The following is a 17,012-nucleotide window of genomic DNA, read 5'->3' on the forward strand; positions in this document are numbered from 1 at the left end:
ATTGCTGCCTCCAGCATGCTGCAGATGTTGAATGATTTTACACAACGTTTGTATCTAGCTTCTTTGTCCCTTTGGAATCCTTAGCCAACCAGGCTTTATTTTTTGGATTGTTAAACCAGCCATCGTAAAAATTGCATTTACCCATCGTGGCTGTTTAGTCCATCCTTTTATGCAGAAAGTTAGATGATGAGCTGCTGTCAAATATCCAACCTGATCTCAGAGAGGAAGAAAACTAACTGGTGCTACCTAGTGTTATTTTCCCTAAACATACTGCATAAATAACATTATTTTATTGGTCTCCGCATATTTTTAGTCTCTTTTATAAGTGAAAACAATAATGAGTAAAAAAAGTTAAATAATTAAATTTTCATGGCGTCTGTGCAGCCTTGATTATTCACTGTATCAGTGTAAACGATGATAAACACAGCTATGAAGGTATGGTTTCCTTACACAGAGAAGATCTATACTTTTTTGATAACTACATCATTCACTGCACTCATAAATGTTCAGACATGCTTAATCTTTGGTTATTTGTGATGCTGTGAATATATGCAATGAAAAGAATTTGCTTAATTTCCTTTCAAACTAATTTGGTTGCGGATGTCTGCATTTGGCTCAGTTATAAGGCTCTTGGGGCAGAGCTGTTTTGCAGGCTGTGATGAACAGGTACAGAGGCAACACTCTCTCTCACATTTTGCCTGCGCTGGCTGTCTGCTCCACACGCCCTGAAAAACACTCTGCTTATATGATCAGGTTATTTGTAGAAATTCAGAATTTTATATTTTAGAAAACAGAATAGGAGCAGTAGTTTGCAAACACAGTTCGTTCCACATAATCTCTTTTCTGTTTTTTTTCCACACTTATCCAGGCCTGAAAATGACTGAAATCAAATTCCATATTTTCCCATACTGCGTCAGAATCCTGCATGCACAATATCAGGACCCTGAAATTGAAGCAGCTAAACTGAATTCAGCCATCATTAATGTTATTACTTACACCTGTGCTTTGCTATTGTGACATGTCAACATATCGTCCTTGACAAAGGCCTTTATAAGGCTTGTGCTGAAGTGATTCTGGTAAGGTAAGGAAACGTATTTGTAAGGTAACATGCGGTTATAAGTACACATTAACTAAAAGTATAAATACAAACACACCAAAATCCCATTTATGCTTGTATAAATACTGATAAACTTCAATTAATAGCCCGGGCTATTATTTGCTTAAATCACTGAAATCAACAGGCCTATATCTGGGACAGGCGTCTAAATGGGACAGGCCTTTAATTCCTTTCACACAAAACTGTTGCTCAGCAAAGATCAGGAAATACAATCAAATTGTTTATTCAAACCAGTATGAATATTGTATAAAAATTAGGCTTCAGATAATATATCAATTATTAATTATTCATTACATCTATAGCTCCAACAGACAGTGCATCAGAGAGAAATTGAGTTACAGCACTCGAGGATTACAGCACCGAGCGTACCGACACAACACGGACTAAAGGAATTTGAATAACTTACAGGGTAATTGAGGAATGGAAACTTAATTTGAGGTAGCCAACACCCTGGGTAGCCAAAAAATGAACTGCTTGGCAACCAGACCAGGCGTTTAATTGAGACAGGCCTTTATTTGTCAAAATGTAGCCGCACCAGGCTAGTAAAAGGGAACGGGCGTTCAATTGGGACTAGGCTTTTAACTGAAGTTTTATGTTATCAATCTTGTTGTGTTTGAACACTGGTTTCCAAACAACGGGCTGGGATCCTTCCAAAGTGTTGGAAGAAAAATCTGCTTAATGATGGAAAGGAATGGGAATATGAGCAATTAGTTCCTTCACAAACTGTTTTCTGAAAAAGTTGGAACAGTTTTAGTTATTTTACATGACAAATTTCCGTATCTGTGTTGCTGTCTGAGCTCCTTACTCTGGTTTGCAGTGGGAGGAACTCTGCTCGAAAAGGGGATGTCATGTACCTTCATGCAGTGATCACGATTAAGCAACACTTGAATGACAAGTGATGATATTTGTGGGGTACTTTGCTTCTATTGTCAGGCCATTGTCAGTCACATTTCATAAAACCACACTGACGCAATTCTAATGTGGCAGATTAGCTGTGATAGAGTGATAAACTCCTAATGAATAATAACTTAAGATGTTTTTTCAGACTTTATTATTTATCATTATAAGCGTATTTAGTAATAAATATGGAGGGTTATAATGCAATGCTTAGTGCAAATTTTTAGAGGCTTCAGAGGTTATTTTAACCACAGGTACGTGAGCAAAAGTAGTCCTCGAAAATCCTTGAAGCTCAACAATTTCAGCCTCGATATGTTCATTCGGCACTGTGAGAGAGAAGGCTACAGTTGTGAGGGGGCTGAGAGCATTGTCAGGGTAAAGTGAGACAAATGAGACCCTGGAGAGTACTACTTAGCCACTCATAAAGGTCAGATATGGAGCCACACCAATGGATGCTAATCCTGACCCCGGGGACTGTGTGCACATGCGCCTGTGGATGCAATTGTTTCACAGGCCTGTGACATTTAAACCTGAATGAGCGTACAATCCTGGGTGACAGAACAGTGTGTACGTGTTTGTACGCCTATTTGGCTGGAAAGCAGCGGGCTCTAGTGCCAACTGAGGTTTAATTAGAAATGGCCTTGGGGGCAATTAAAACATCAGAGGCTGTTTTTTCCATATAGACAACACCACACTGTAAGTGCTGTAAATATTAGCTTGGTTTTGATTGTGCTGTTAAACATTTAAAACTGTCAGCTTCTATAGGATGCTTTTTATGACTTGAATAAAACATTTCAATAACCTTAATTTGTTACGCTTTTTTTTTTAAAAACATTCAGCAATCATAACAACAGTCTTGTCATCAGTAGGAAATTATGCTTTTATTATGTTCTCTATTAAGATTTCACCTGACAGCAGAGGTATCAGTAAGATTCCTTCACTGTGATGTTCTTATGAGGCATCACTGTATTTTCGCCATTATGTAGGCTAGTCACACAGTCTAATTGGTATTGCACTAATAACACACTGGCAGGCTGAAAACATTCATTCCTTTCCCCCTTGTGTCGCAGCTATAAGCTTGTCAGCAGGTCACACTGATTGGGGCACCTGAGAGCCAGTGAGAATGCAATTTGTGAGTTTTAGCTGAATGCGGTGGAGATAACGACTGACAGGTCACAGCAACAGTTCAGCCCGAGTGTAATGAGCAGAGAGAAATTCACAATTCTGTTAACGCGTGTGTGTGTAACTGTGAGAGTCCTTACTGTGATTAATGGCCATCACTGAATGCAAGCACTGTGTACGAGAAGCTGGTTATAGTGCACCATTTTGTGCTTTAGAGAACATTTTAATGTTTCTGTCAAATTTAGATTCTCAGTTTTGGCGTGTCTACACTCAAATGTACAAACAAAGCCAAGTTCTCCTGGTAATATCTTCAAAAGACAAACCATTAAACTGTTTATGACCTTTGCAGAGAGGCTCAGTGGGCTCAGAGGAGAGACCCAGGATAACTCTACAGAGATATGAGCACACCAAACCTGTAAACTGAATAAATGTAAAACTTGTGCGAGTGTCACAGATGCAAGACCTGAGCGAACACAGAGAACTCGTACTTTCGTATGTTTAGCCACAGTAGTGATGCTGCCCCCTGGATAGCAATCAGTCTGTTGGTGGGTTCATCTCTTTGGTTTAGACTAAAATATCTCAACAACTATTTGAGGACTACCATGGAATTTTGTGCAGACAGTCAGGGTCCCCAGAGGATAAACCCTACTGACCTTGATCCCCTGACTTCTCTTGTAGGGCCAACATGTAGATGACATTTGTGGCTTTGAGGGAAATGTCCTAAGAACTCTTGGATGGATTGAAATGTGGTACATCACTGAGTTCCCTTATAACTTTGGTGATCTTTGACTTTTCTTCAAGCGCCACCATCATTTAACTTGTCCTGTACTTTGGTCTGTGACCAAATACTTGCAAAACAAGACATTCCCATCAGCCCTAGCTAGCCTTTGTCTTTAGTGCTAAACAGCACATGTTAGCATGATAACAGGCTAAAAACTGAAACACTGAGCCTGGTTAACTTACTATACTTGTAGTGGCCAAAAGTAACTAGGTAAATTTACTCAAGCACTGTACTTAAGTACAATTTTGAGATACATGTACAATAATCAAGTATTTCCATTTTATGACACCTTATATTTCTACTTCACTAATAAATTATGATGTATTATTACAGGTAAATCTTCCCAGTATATAAAGTAATTAAAATCATCCTCACCCTTACTAGCTGCAACAATAAGTAATAGTAATAAACAAATTAACGCATCAATAATCATAATCCATTATTCTGTACTTTAACCTTAAGCATATTTTGATACTAACACATTTGTATTTTTACTTCAGTGAATTTTGCAGGACTTTAACTTGTAACAGAGGCTGGTTTTTTTTATATAAAACTGTAGTATTAGTACTTTTATTCAAATAGAAGATCTTAGTACATCAGCTTGTTAGCATGCAGTTATCATTAGGTCAAAGCATTGCAATATAGTCTGTAGATATTTTATTAATTTATACTTGTTGCTTCTTTTTTAACCCAGAAAGATACTGAAACACTCACTCATGCTTTCATTACCAGCTGTTTAGACTACTGCAATTCCCTTTTCACTGGACTACCCAAAAAGTCAGTAAGAAAGCTACAGCTAGTCCAGAACGCTGCAGCCAGAGTGTCGACTAAAACAAGGAAAATGGATCACGTTACCCCACTGCTGAGGTCACCACACTGGCTACTTGTAATAATCTTTTAGAATTGATTTTAAAGTTCTTTTACTTGTTTATTAAGCTTTAAATGACCTTGTCCCTCCATATGTCCAGTCAGATCACTAAGGTCCTCCACTGCTTTACTTTTAAATGTTCCTCATGTGTCCCATAAAAGTACTGGTGATAGCTCTTTGTTTTTGCGCCCCTAAACTGTGGAGTTTGTTACCTCTGGATATTAGAATAACGCGCTCTCTCGCAGTATTTTTAAACGTACATTAAAGACCTACCTTTTTAATCTGACTTTTAATGTGGAGTAACATCATACCTTCTTTTATCTCTCCTGTTTATTCTATTTTACTTATTTATTTTTATTCTATGGAATTTTAATCTTCTTTTTTGTTGGTTTGTTCTGTTATAGTTGGTTTGCTTTGTTAATATTTTATTGTCTCCTGTCTGTGTCATGTCAGTTTTGCCATGTGAAGCACTTTGGGCTTCATGGTTGTATGAAAGGTGCTGTATAAATAAAATTGAGTTCATTGGTTGATACTGTTACGTTTCATTTTGTGAGGGATCATCCTGGACATTTCTCGCAAAAATCCGATTAACAATAAAACACAACAAAATATGCCCAAGATAGCAGTGGTTACTGTTCCAGTTTATCACTTTTCGTCTCTCAAATACATGTGAATCCACCACATCTGTCATCACACTACTGTCTGATACACCATCTATGAAATTAAAAGGTGTATAATCATTACACTAAGTCTTTATTACTCAAAGCTGCAAAAGCTCTAGAAAACAATTAACAACAGCCATTTATAGCAGAAATTGATTTGCTGAGAATATTAGTAGATTGCATCAAGGATTTTGATACATTTCTCAGCTTGAAGCGATAACCACTGTGCACCTGTAACACAGATTATGTCTCTCTACAAAATGAGGGACTGACTCCATCTTGTGGTGCAGAGAAGAACTGTTCAGTGATGGTGTGGGTATTATCACACAATGTCAAACAGGACATTTAACTACACAATGGGAAAACACATACCCCAGACACCTGGAGGTGTGAAGTAGCAAAGTAGTTATTTCATTATGTTATTTAAACACCTCTTTCCTCTCATCTACTTCCCCCTGGCGTGTGAATCACTGAAGCATGTTGTACCATTAAATGAGGATATGCAGCAAAAAGTCAAACACAGGTAACTTTAATTCAGAGACTGCTTCAGATAATAACAGTTACAAAAACCAGATTACTAAATGTGACACACCAGTTAAACAGCTGAATAAAAATGGCAAAAATAAAATGACACTGAAATTAAAATCAAATTCTGTTTAAAAAAACTGAGCTGATGGCCGTTATGCTGCAGAACGGTGATATGTACAGTTAATTCAACATCGCTTATTTAAAAATGGACATCTCAATGAAGTTGGTACAAACGTATCATCGATATGCTTACAAATATTTTTAAAAAGACATTAAATTATATTCTGAATGATTCTTCCAAAACCATCGAGGAGTCATGTTAGCAGTCGTGAAAAATAAAATGGACATAATCTTGCTTTAACCTGTCACTTAAAACAAAAACACTACAATGTAATGAAACTTAAGATTATGGTTTTTTAAAACAAATTCAAAATCTGTCAATCGGCTTCTCAAAAATGTGGGCTCTTACTCCCCATCACCTTCCTTCTTATCAGCCTCCTTGTTGTCTTGTGGCACGTTGTTGTCGTTGTTGTCTTCGCCTTTCTTCTCCTCTTTGTTTGTGTCCTCTGCATCCTGTTTCTCATTTAGCTCAGCTGTATTTGTATCTGCTTTTGCTGTCGTCACGTCAGGCTTTGGTGTGTCCTCTTTCACCACCTCCTGCACATTGTACTTCCTGTACAGCGTATAGTCCTTTACAACACTGATGCAACACACTGCCTTGATGACCTCCACAATGATTGTCAGTTCTGGGTTGGTCAAATCAACTTTGTTCTTTGGGTTCAGCTTCCCCACGAGTCCTGGAAATAAGAAACGTTCAGTGATGATCAAAAGGGTGAAATTCACTTTTCATTTATTTATTTTTTCATCTGACAATATTATCAGACCATATTAGCTGGAACTCTACCTGCGATTGATTTGATGATTTCGTCTCTCTTGTTGTGGCTGCTGTTGCGAGCCTTGAAGGCGATCTGGTATGTGCCACAGTTTGGGGTTTTGAACCAAGGCTCCAGGAAAGTTGTCAGGTACTTCACCATGTCATCCTGGAAGGCCTTACATGTTCCAGTTACCTGGATGAGAAGATAACAAGGATAAAGACACTGCGAATGACAGGATGGAGCTGTAAATTATGTTAATCTTTACATATTCTTTAACAATAAATTCAACTGTTATGAAAGGGATCAAACGACTGCATCTTTTAAAGCTCATGCATCATATCAAACACAGGTAATCTGAAAGCTGTAAATTTAGCTTCTTACCGGTAGCATCCGAAGTATCACACGCGACTTCTTCTTCTTGGTGGTGTGGAGATCGGACAGGATGTGATGCACCAACTTGTCAGGTTCTAGGAGAGGATGAACAAATAAACACAAATAACAACACTAAAACGTTACAAGTCACATTCATGCTCTGCTCAATAAAGACACTTACCCAGATTGTGAGTTTTGATGAAGATGACGTTGTTTGCTCCGCTGTCCAAAGCCTGGAAGCGCCTCTCCTGTTTCGCTCCAGACACTTTCAGCTGTGCCACCTCCTTCTTCAGGGCTTCATCGACATCTTCTTCATCAGCATCCTCTTCTTCACTGCTGCTCCCATTGTTTTCTTGCAGCTGTGATCATGAGAGTGGCACTTCAGTAAAGCAAGTCAAATAAGTTGTTTACTCCTAAAATGCCAGTTAAGTACTAAAAAATGAGTGCAATGTGATATTAATTATATTACTTTTTTTGTCAACACATTTGATAAGGTGGAACCAGCTAAATTTAGACAATCTCTGTTGAAAGATTTAAGGATTTAATAAGTTATCCAAACTGTTTTCAATTCAATTCCTGTCAAATGATGAATTGTTTTTGCACTTTACCAAATCACCACTTTTCAGTTATTTCGAAATTACAGCAAAACACTAAGAAATGTCAGTTTTAAACACGAAACCAGCTTGACCAGTTTAATTCATATCTACTGCCATGGTAAAGTGCACTATGAAAAGCTTTTTCTCTGGCTACTTTCATGCAATACACATAACCAATGTGCATTTCAATTTACAGTTAAATAAGGAATTTCTCAATTGTGTGATTAATAAAGCTGTATCTTATCTTATCCTATCTTAAAACATGCACTTGAGTCTGCACTTTCCCACTACAGCAGGGTGCAGGTCACTTGTTCCAACTTACAGTAACTTAAACGTAAAAAGGCCCAGTAAATAACTAGCAGATAAAGAGATCTGATATGTGTAACAGGGGACATTAAAGCACTCCTGGGCTCACCTTCTCGGGCCCATAGAGCTTGTCGGCGTACTCATTGAGCAGATTGAAGGCCTCCGCGGTGCACTTCCTTTCGTTCATGTTGCATGTGATGAGGATCCCCTGCATGCCCACCTCCAGCTCCCGGGAGCCTTTCCACCGCTTGTTGTGGTGTCCGGCCGCGTACCGCTTCTTGCTCCGTTTCCTCGTCTCGTTGGACACGGCAGACATGTTAGCACACAGGCTTTCGTTACAAATACAAACCTTGTGTTTGAGCTCAGCAGCAGCGGGCTACCGTCTTGTTTTGGTTCCACCCCCTCGGCTCTGTTAGCCGTTAGCTTCACGGTCCAGGAAGAGGTTTGAGGTGTTTCACAGCTGCAGTGACCACAATGTTAACGCCTTGTAAAGTTTAACTAACGTTATAATCTCCCCGCCTACACGTGTGTTCAAGTCGAGACTGTGGCTGTTTCAAAGAGCGATGTCCCATTCAGTCACAACATAGCACGTTTTTGGTTGTCCTGTACGGCGAGTGAGGAGGGACAAAAGTCTTCCGGCGTTTCGCGAAATATTGTGCGCCTGTAGATTGATGCTTTGACTGTATGCAGGGTACATACAGGGGCGTAGGTGTCGTTTCAACATAGAGGGGGACACATATGAAACAGGTTTATGGTGTAAATGTCTTTAACTACTTTAGAGCTTCGACTGTGTTTCATCTTATAAATATCTGAGCATTGCGTTAGATGACTGTCTTCCTTTTAAGCCACACACTGAACTACCCGTTAAAAACGTGAAACTGAAACTGGGTTTTTTATTGTAGAAACAGAAACTGCTTCTCTTTCTTGCCCCAAAACAAGACTGGTCTCTGCCACATTCTTGACTATGCTTGATTATATATGAATGCACCCACCCAGTGTTTGCATGCTCTGGACTCTGGAGATTTATAACCAACTGTAAGCCACAAAATCATCACTGTATCCTGTATGACCATGTTGGCTGGCTGTCTTTACAGTTTAGTAGACTTTTTCATTTGCATTCTCTTGTTTACAAAGCTATTATTAGCTTACTTCCAGCATATTTATGTGTGCACATTAAGCAAAAATTTGAAAATGGCCATGCTCTCTGTTCTCAGAGCATATTTTTATTGTCTGTATTGAGGGTATGTACAGATTTTTGTGTGTGGTGTCATGATGTGGAATCTTCTGCAGAAGGACTTAAAGTTGCACTCAGTGGTTCCTCTCGGCTGTTTCAAAGCACTGTTGCAGGATTTTTGTACACAATCTTCTATATGCCAGTGTCTCAGTGTAGCTTAGCTGGTCTTTGTAATCATCTGTAGTTGCCGTTTTTTTTGCGTTTTATGGTACATTTATAGTATATAATAACATACTTTTTGACTTTTCTTTGTAGTAATCTTATTTTGTGGTTTATTTTGCTTGTTTTAGAGCTTGACATTTTTATTCTGTATATTTGTTCTATGTTGTCTGTCTGTAACTTTATGTTGCTGCCAGGACACTCTTGAAAAAGGGATTTTTTTTTAATCTCAAGAGGTTTTTCTGGTTAGGTTAAAAAAAAGTTCATGTTCTATTGGCAGGGACAAATGCACATGTTCAAAATATGGATTGGGACTGTGTTAATTTATAAAAACTGGTGGTGGGATGATGCCAAGTACATTTACTCTAGTCATGTACTTAGATTTTTTTTGCCTCTTTATACTCCAATACATTTATATGACAGCTTTAGTTACTTTGTAGATTTATATTATTAATACAAAAATAAAAATAAAATCATAAATTATGTATTATTATAGATCAGGGTACCTAATAGTAGTAAATAGATAATAAAGTCATTAAAATTAGTTCGACCTTCACCAGCTGCAACATCCAAGTGATTAATCCAGTAAAATATATTATTCTGAAATGGGCCATATTCTGCACCCACCATGAGTACTTTAACTATTGGTGCTTTGAGTATATTTTGATGCCATGCAGAGCTTGTACTTGTAATATTTTTTGCGCCATCTTCCATTATTAATAAAATCAACCGTCTAGCCAAAACTGAGAGCAGAATTAAAAGATTAATAAATGAAATAAAGTCAGGATTAAGAGAATCATTCATTATGTTAACATTTTATTTGATCTCCATTGCACATTTCCAAAATAGTATAATTACTGTACAATACATAGAAATAAAGGTTTTTTTTTAATCAGTATTCATTATTGGTTGGTTATTTTTTCAGTAAAATTCACATCACTATATACCATCATATCAACTAATTTCATTTGTCAGTTGGCATTTTTCATGAGCACTTTCACGTCCTTAAAAGTATGACAAAGTTTCACAAACAGCCAAACATTCAAAAGTATTCACAGCATAATGATGAAGTATTGTGGGAGGAAGCCTGAGAGCCCTGAGCAAACCGGGGTCGAAAATACAAACTCCACACAGAAGGATGAGGTGAGCTAATTTATTTGATAGCCAATTAAATGTCCAACCTGGTGTCATTAAATTAATGGAGCATTTACTATGTCAATAAAAATTACAGCTTTGATTTGTGTGGCTGTATGAAGTTCATAAAAGGAGATCTTCTGAGTGGTTGTGTGTATGGCAGAAACAAATTAACAAATAAAACATAATTATTGAGGTATCTTTGTGGCAACTGTTTAACAGTGCATTGGTAACATTACAAAGTCTATGTGCCTGAGACAGAACACACACTCTCAGCTTTATTCTCCAAGTTAACAGCTCTTTCTCAGCGTTGACCTCTGGGGCGGCCGACAGCTCAGAGTCGAGTTGATCTGACAGAGTGAGACAGAGGAGCCGACAGCAGGAGACGATACTGGACTGTTCTTCATCAGAGCTGACTCCCACTTAAAGAACTCACATCCCTTCTGGATCCTGCCTCCGCTGCCTGACCGGCGGACTGGACAGCAGTAAAACCCTCGCCCTTGGTTCGGCCCTCCGTTGGATACAACCTGACGCTTTGCACGACGGCCACACGCACACAGTGGGGATGTGATCCTCTGCCCTCTTTTCATTGTCACGGAAACGGAAGATCGATTTGTGCATGAGAAGAGTGTGTTGGTCGACAGAGAGGAGAGGACATTCCTGGAGGTGCTAAAAGAGCCACATGATGAGGGACGGGAAGGTTTTGCTGGGTCGGTGTAGATGGTAAAGGGAGATTTTGGAGTCTCTTTATGATTTGTGTGTTGTGTGACAACTGCTTTGGGCCTGGCAAATGAGGTATAAGGGGTGGAGGTCTTTTCTGGGATGAAGGGCTTGTGCCTGAGTAGAAAGGGTGTGATTAATTGAGAGTTTTTATGTGGCCCATAGGACTTCTTGTGTTCTTGTGGAGCTGTTTTATGCTGATTTGATTTGGGTTCCCGAGTCAAAGTTTTAGGCACAGCAAAATAAGCATTAGGCTCTGAGATTGCTGAATTCTGCCTGATTTTATTTAACTGATTAGACACATTAACATTGGACGTCATCTTCTTTGTAAGTAGAGACGTCACTGATGATTCACTGATTATCTTAGGAGTTTTAAAGTTGTTTTCAACGCTCACTTTTCCTCTTATATTTTCCCTTAATGTGACCTGATCGCCTGGTGAGTGTGTATCATCAGGCTGTTCCCACACATGACATCCACTGTCAAAATCTGATACATAATCAACTTTAAATTCTCCCAGTGTTTCACTGATGACATCATCGTCATCCTCTAACACCACGTCATCATATGAACCACACCTGTCCTCTGTTTCCACAAAGATTTCCACTCCTTCTTCTTCTTCCACACATCCTACTGCAGCTCCTGGGGGGTGGTTGGGTCGAGGCAGGTTTGAAATGCAGTCCACAGTAGTAGAAAACAGAACAAGACTGCTGTTGTTGTTGTTGTTGTTGTTGTTATTGGGAGGTGAGGGACCATTCATCATAACTGAAGTGGAAATATTAGCGGTTACTGCTGTGACTGACCTGCTGCGTCCCCAGAGTGGTGTAGTTGCACCATTCAGCAGTGTCTTTGGTGCGATCAGGCTTTGAACAGAACTTGAGTTTTCCTTTGTGTCTAAATCCCTCTTAATGTCCTCTGCAAATGATTTTATCTGACATGATTCAGGAGGAGTCTTAGATGATGGTTTATTTAATGTGTTTTCCTCTTTATTGTTGATGGGTTTTTCTTTTTTGCTTTCTGTCGTTGTGTTTCCAAACATGGGTCTGACCATTGATGGGGTCTACAAGAAGATAAGATGAGATATGATCAGTAACTCAGAAAATATCACCCATTCTGATTTTTCTTGAAGCTAATTATGTAAAAGTCATGAGTATCAGCATTTATGATTTGCAGTCAAATTATGTATTTGTTTATTTATGTGTAAAAACAGACTGTACAACAAAAAAATTCAACAATAAAAATTCTACATGGTGGATCGGTCTGAACCGAGCAAGCTTCATCCATGCAGACTTCCATACAGTCATCATCCATAACAGGTTTTGCTTGGGGGGATTAAAAGGAGGCCCAGGGATTTAGGAGCTGGGATGCATCGCTGGACGGCGGCCACTCACCCTCTCCAGGCTCCTAGTGATCTTCATCACACACCCATCCCTCATCATCCTCGCTGCCAAATGAGCTGTATTACGGGAGTCATCCAAACCTGAGGAAGGAGGGGAAACAAGACACAAGGGATAAGATTAGGCATTTTCTATGTACTGTAGATATATAGAGCAATTTGACAACATAACATTTGTTTTATTTTAATACCAGAATGTTCTCTTCCTGAAAACTGTATTCCCAGATCTTGCAGCGCCCCGTTGAGGCCTTTGGGTTTCCGATCATAAAACAACTGAATTCAAAAAGGGGGGTTAATCACAGCATGAGCAGTGCTGAAACAAATAGGTCTTGTCTAAGTGCTTACTTAATTGATAGAAAGTTTTATCAGTGAATATGTGGATAATCAAACTTTCATTGGTCACAGCTTCTTACATGTGAAGCTTTGCTGCTTTTCCTGGTTACATGTCATTAATAACTGAATACCTTTGGGTTTTTTGGACCGCTGGCCAGACCAAATAAGCAAACTGAATACTTTACTTATGATAGAAATTTGCCATAACTATAAAATGTCATTCATTTTACAGTCTAAACAACTAAGAAAATATCCGGTGCCCTAAACAGTTGCAGAAATAATTGTTGCTTTGTAAAGACAAAGTAACTGAGCTTTTGCTTACCCTGTAGGTGCTTCTCAGGTCTATCCAGCTGTTGAGCACATCAGGTTTGTGGAGCTGCTTGCGTTTACATTCGTACTGCAAACAAACTCCAAGATCCCAGTCTGACACGCAACGCAGATGCAGGCATATTAAAATGAATAATGTGTGTCTTGGTCAAACTTCTCAATTTCATTTAAAAAAAGCTACAGGGTAAAAATAAACCATGCTATTGTGCATTCTAGTCAATATTCAGTGTGATCTTATCTTCAGTGCAGGTAACATCCTCAGTAACTATGGCAGAGATCGAGCGTGATGACTTTATGGTAACTGAAAGAGGGTTACCAAAAGAGATGTAGACCAGTGCAGTTGACTTTTACCTGACCATGTGAGGAAAGTACACAGTTTTTGAGAGGGTGAAGGTGCAGAGGATCTCTGCTGTCTGTTGGGAAAGACCACACCCTTCTCGAGCTGCAGGTTTTGCAGCCAGCGGCTGAACCGAGAAAGACAGATTTGAAGGGGGATCCCTGCCTCAACTTGCATCTGTGAGACAGAGAAATGAAGCTGTCAGATATAATGCACAGCACACGGCACCAAAGAGTGCACTGATATGTTTGTAGCAATGTATCTATGCGTTATCATCGACACCTGTGTGATCCCAGTCAGCTCTGTGCAGAACTCAGACAGCATTGGGTGCTCTTGGGGTTGAACATAAGTATGAAACTCGGACTCGACCTCTCCTGTGGACGTGTTCAGAAGAACAGCAGGAAACTCAACTGTGTGGAGGGGAGACAGGAAAGAGGGACATGTATGTTATGAGTAACAAGGGTGAAGAAGAAGAATGCCCACATCACATCTAACATTAAAGGGCTACTTACTAATTTCCTGGCCGTAGTTATTTTTCTCTCTCCAGCAAGTGGACTCAAAATCAATCACAATCAGGTATGAAAATATTTGATCTGAAAGATATCAGAAAGTATCAAACTGTGGAAAGTGCAGCTGTGTATTCCAGTGAAAAATTGCACTGACAAGGAGATCATGTTTAAACATGAGCTCTCTGTATGCACATATTGAGTACAAAATAATCTTACTTACTTGATAACAAGGATTTCTTTGACCCATTAGAGGACTGACTCCGCTGCCTCAATAATCCCAATTCTCTGTGGAGGCAGGAAGGGATTCATGAGCCTCTGATAGAAGTGCAGTAACGTTACTACAACAAATACTAACTTCTACCAGTGTCACGTGCTGTTGCCCATTTCAAACACAATTAAAGTTGGCAACAATTTGAAATAACATTCAAGCACTCGATAAAAAACAAATATAGGACCTATCTTACGTTGGTTAACGTTACTAAAAGACTTAAAGCTACTGAATGTGTCGTTTCTTTGTGCTCCGAGTAGCTAACGCTGAACGCTAACGGCTCGTGGTTAATCCGTTACTTACTTGGCCAGTTTCTTTGTAGACATAACGTCAGCAGTTAGCAATTAACTTCATGAAAATGTGAAACAATAAAAAGGTATTTAGTCCTGCTCCAAAAGGCAGCAACAGTCCCGCTGTTTTTTTGAATGTCCATCCATTAGTCTGAGCTCGATTTGCTGGGGCTGCTAGTCAGTAAAACTCAACTGCAGAACAGTCGATCACAGAAAATCTGCGAGGTTGAACCAAAGATACTGGATCATCACCTTCTTTGGTTGAACCAAAGATACTGGATTACTACTATTTTCCACCGTCTGTGGTTGAACGACGACTTCTTCTTCTTTTTCTTCTTCTTCTTCTCTTTTACCGGCGGTTGGCAACCAGCGTATTAGGTGCATTACCGCCACCTTCTGCTCCGGAGTGTGAATCAGAGATTAGATTCTATTGTGTAAACCTGTCCGTCAAATGAATTCAAAAAACACTCTTGTACTCAGCCCACTTGGCAGACTCATCAGAGTTTTAACATTAATTTCATGTATTCCAATTTTTCTCAACTCCTCCTACATATGCTGTCTTTCTTGGCTGTACGTGGTGCATTGTGTGGCATACCTTGCTGTATGACTCTGGCGTGTACTTGTAAAATCTGGAACAGGATATCTTGACTGCTGGATATGAAGGATGTCAGGCTGCTCAGCACTGAAACAGAATCAGAGCATATTAGGGTATTTCCTGGTTTGTTTTCTTCTATCCACTTCAGTGCCAAAAACACTGCCCACAACTCTACAGTGTAAACTCCCAAATAATCTGAGCAACGCTTTACCACATGAACCTTTCTGCATGGAACAGAGAAAGCACCCCCTGTTGTTTGCTGCTCTGGATCTTTAGACCCATCTGTATATATCTGAGTGTACTGAGGGTAATGCTGGCTAACATGAGCTAAGAAAGCTGACACCAAGTCTATCTTCCCTTTCTCTGTCTTCCTGACGTCCAAGAGGTACAAGTCTACTTGTGGTGTAATAAGCTTCCATGGTTCAACTTCAGGAGTTACCACTATTGGGCTCGCGTAGAAATTTTCCACCCCCATATCCTCTGCATACTGGTTGCCCACCCACCCGAAGCTAGCCTTTTGTCCTCTGCCTCGTTCCCAGCACTCCTGCATTACCACTTTTGTGGGTTGTTGCTCTTGGTGCCCCTTGAGGCTAGCCCAGTTGTTCAACTGCTTTCTCCTAATGTCCAATGGCATCTCTTTCCCCAGAACTTGCAGGGCTGGGATGGGGGTTGTTCTTACTGCTCCACAACACTGCCTCAGAGCTTGAGCCTGAATTTTATTCAGTCTCTCTAGCAGACTTTTTGAGGCTGAACCATAAACCACACTCCCATAATCAAACACTGACCAGATCATTGTCACATATATGGCTTTTAATGATGAGAAGCTAGCGCCCCGTCCCACCCCACTTAAACACCCCATGATATTTAAAACCTTCTGGCATTTCTCAACTATTTTATTTATGTGATCTACCCATGTTAACTTGGAATAAAAAAGAATTCCCAAGAATCTTAAAGCATTCACCCTCTCCAATATTCTTCCATACATCTGCAGGCTAACACCAGGAAGAGCTCTCTTTCTTGTGAAGACAACTGTATTTGTTTTCTCTACTGAAAATTTAAATCCCCAATCATATGCCCACTGCTCAACTTTATCAATGGCTTCTTGCACCTTTCCATTAATATGCATGATGTTCCTACCCCTTTTCCACAATGCCCCATCATCAGCAAAAAGAGATCTGCCTATGTCTGGTTGAATCTGAGAGAAAACATCATTAATCATAACTGAAAAAATTAATGGGCTTATTACACTCCCTTGCGGGGTGCCATTTTCCACCACATACTGACTCGATATTTAATTTCCTATCCTTACCTGGATAGTTCTATCTTTCCACATCATATTATAAGCTTTTTCAACGTCAAAAAATACTGCTATAACTGACTCTTTATTGATTTGTGCATGAGGTTATCACGTGTTCTGCTTCCAATGGCTGGCAATTATCATTTCTAATATCAGTGTCCGGGCTGTAACAAGTAGTCTCAGTATCATTGGTGGCTCATAAAAAGGCAGCAATAACTACACGGGTGTCTTTTTTTTTGGTGTTAAAAGGTCCCATATAATGCTTATTCATAGGTTCATACTTGTATTTGG

At 39.5% G+C, this 17,012-nt stretch overlaps 2 protein-coding genes across 4 annotated transcripts; both read right to left on the bottom strand.

Moving 5' to 3' along the window:
• Nucleotides 1-5,960: 5,960 nt before the first annotated feature.
• On the bottom strand, nt 5,961-8,748 carry thumpd1 (THUMP domain containing 1). Its single transcript, XM_050044419.1, has 5 exons — nt 8,234-8,748; nt 7,404-7,581; nt 7,232-7,317; nt 6,880-7,042; nt 5,961-6,772 (listed from the first exon to the last, which is right to left on the bottom strand). Exons 1-5 carry the CDS (start codon nt 8,438-8,440, stop codon nt 6,441-6,443), a joined length of 966 nt encoding a protein of 321 aa, XP_049900376.1. The 5' UTR covers nt 8,441-8,748; the 3' UTR covers nt 5,961-6,440.
• Nucleotides 8,749-9,627: 879 nt separating this feature from the next.
• eri2 (ERI1 exoribonuclease family member 2) lies at nt 9,628-16,253 on the bottom strand. 3 transcript variants are annotated; one of them, XM_050045349.1, is made up of 10 exons: nt 15,636-16,253; nt 15,425-15,511; nt 14,492-14,556; nt 14,275-14,355; nt 14,045-14,172; nt 13,777-13,939; nt 13,421-13,521; nt 12,957-13,038; nt 12,761-12,849; nt 9,628-12,429 (listed from the first exon to the last, which is right to left on the bottom strand). In XM_050045349.1, the coding sequence occupies exons 1-10, from the start codon at nt 15,746-15,748 to the stop codon at nt 10,942-10,944; spliced, it is 2,397 nt and encodes a 798-aa protein (XP_049901306.1). In that variant the 5' UTR covers nt 15,749-16,253; the 3' UTR covers nt 9,628-10,941. The 3 variants fall into 3 exon arrangements, with proteins under 3 accessions (XP_049901306.1, XP_049901308.1, XP_049901307.1); XM_050045351.1 differs by lacking the exons at nt 15,425-15,511; nt 15,636-16,253 and adding an exon at nt 15,082-15,418 and having other exon boundaries at nt 9,629-12,429; XM_050045350.1 differs by lacking the exons at nt 15,425-15,511; nt 15,636-16,253 and adding an exon at nt 14,843-15,418 and having other exon boundaries at nt 9,630-12,429.
• Between the last annotated feature and the right edge of the window lie 759 nt (nt 16,254-17,012).

This window comes from Epinephelus moara, chromosome 5 (genome assembly GCF_006386435.1).
Source record: "Epinephelus moara isolate mb chromosome 5, YSFRI_EMoa_1.0, whole genome shotgun sequence".
Classification (NCBI taxonomy): Eukaryota; Metazoa; Chordata; class Actinopteri; order Perciformes; family Serranidae; genus Epinephelus; species Epinephelus moara.

Bases quoted from the DNA above. Each gene is read 5' to 3' on its own strand.
- thumpd1 (XM_050044419.1), bottom strand. From the start codon at position 8,440: ATGTCTGCCGTGTCCAACGAGACGAGGAAACGGAGCAAGAAGCGGTAC. The intron at 7,582-8,233 runs GTGAGCCCAGGA...TCATGATCACAG, and splicing joins AGCTCTATGGGCCCGAGAAG to CTGCAAGAAAACAATGGGAG. The intron at 7,318-7,403 runs GTAAGTGTCTTT...ATCCTCTCCTAG, and splicing joins CATCAAAACTCACAATCTGG to AACCTGACAAGTTGGTGCAT.
- eri2 (XM_050045349.1), bottom strand. From the start codon at position 15,748: ATGTTAGCCAGCATTACCCTCAGTACACTCAGATATATACAGATGGGT. The intron at 14,356-14,491 runs GTAAGTAAGATT...GATATCTTTCAG, and splicing joins AAAGAAATCCTTGTTATCAA to ATCAAATATTTTCATACCTG. The intron at 13,039-13,420 runs GTAAGCAAAAGC...TTTTGAATTCAG, and splicing joins ACCTGAGAAGCACCTACAGG to TTGTTTTATGATCGGAAACC.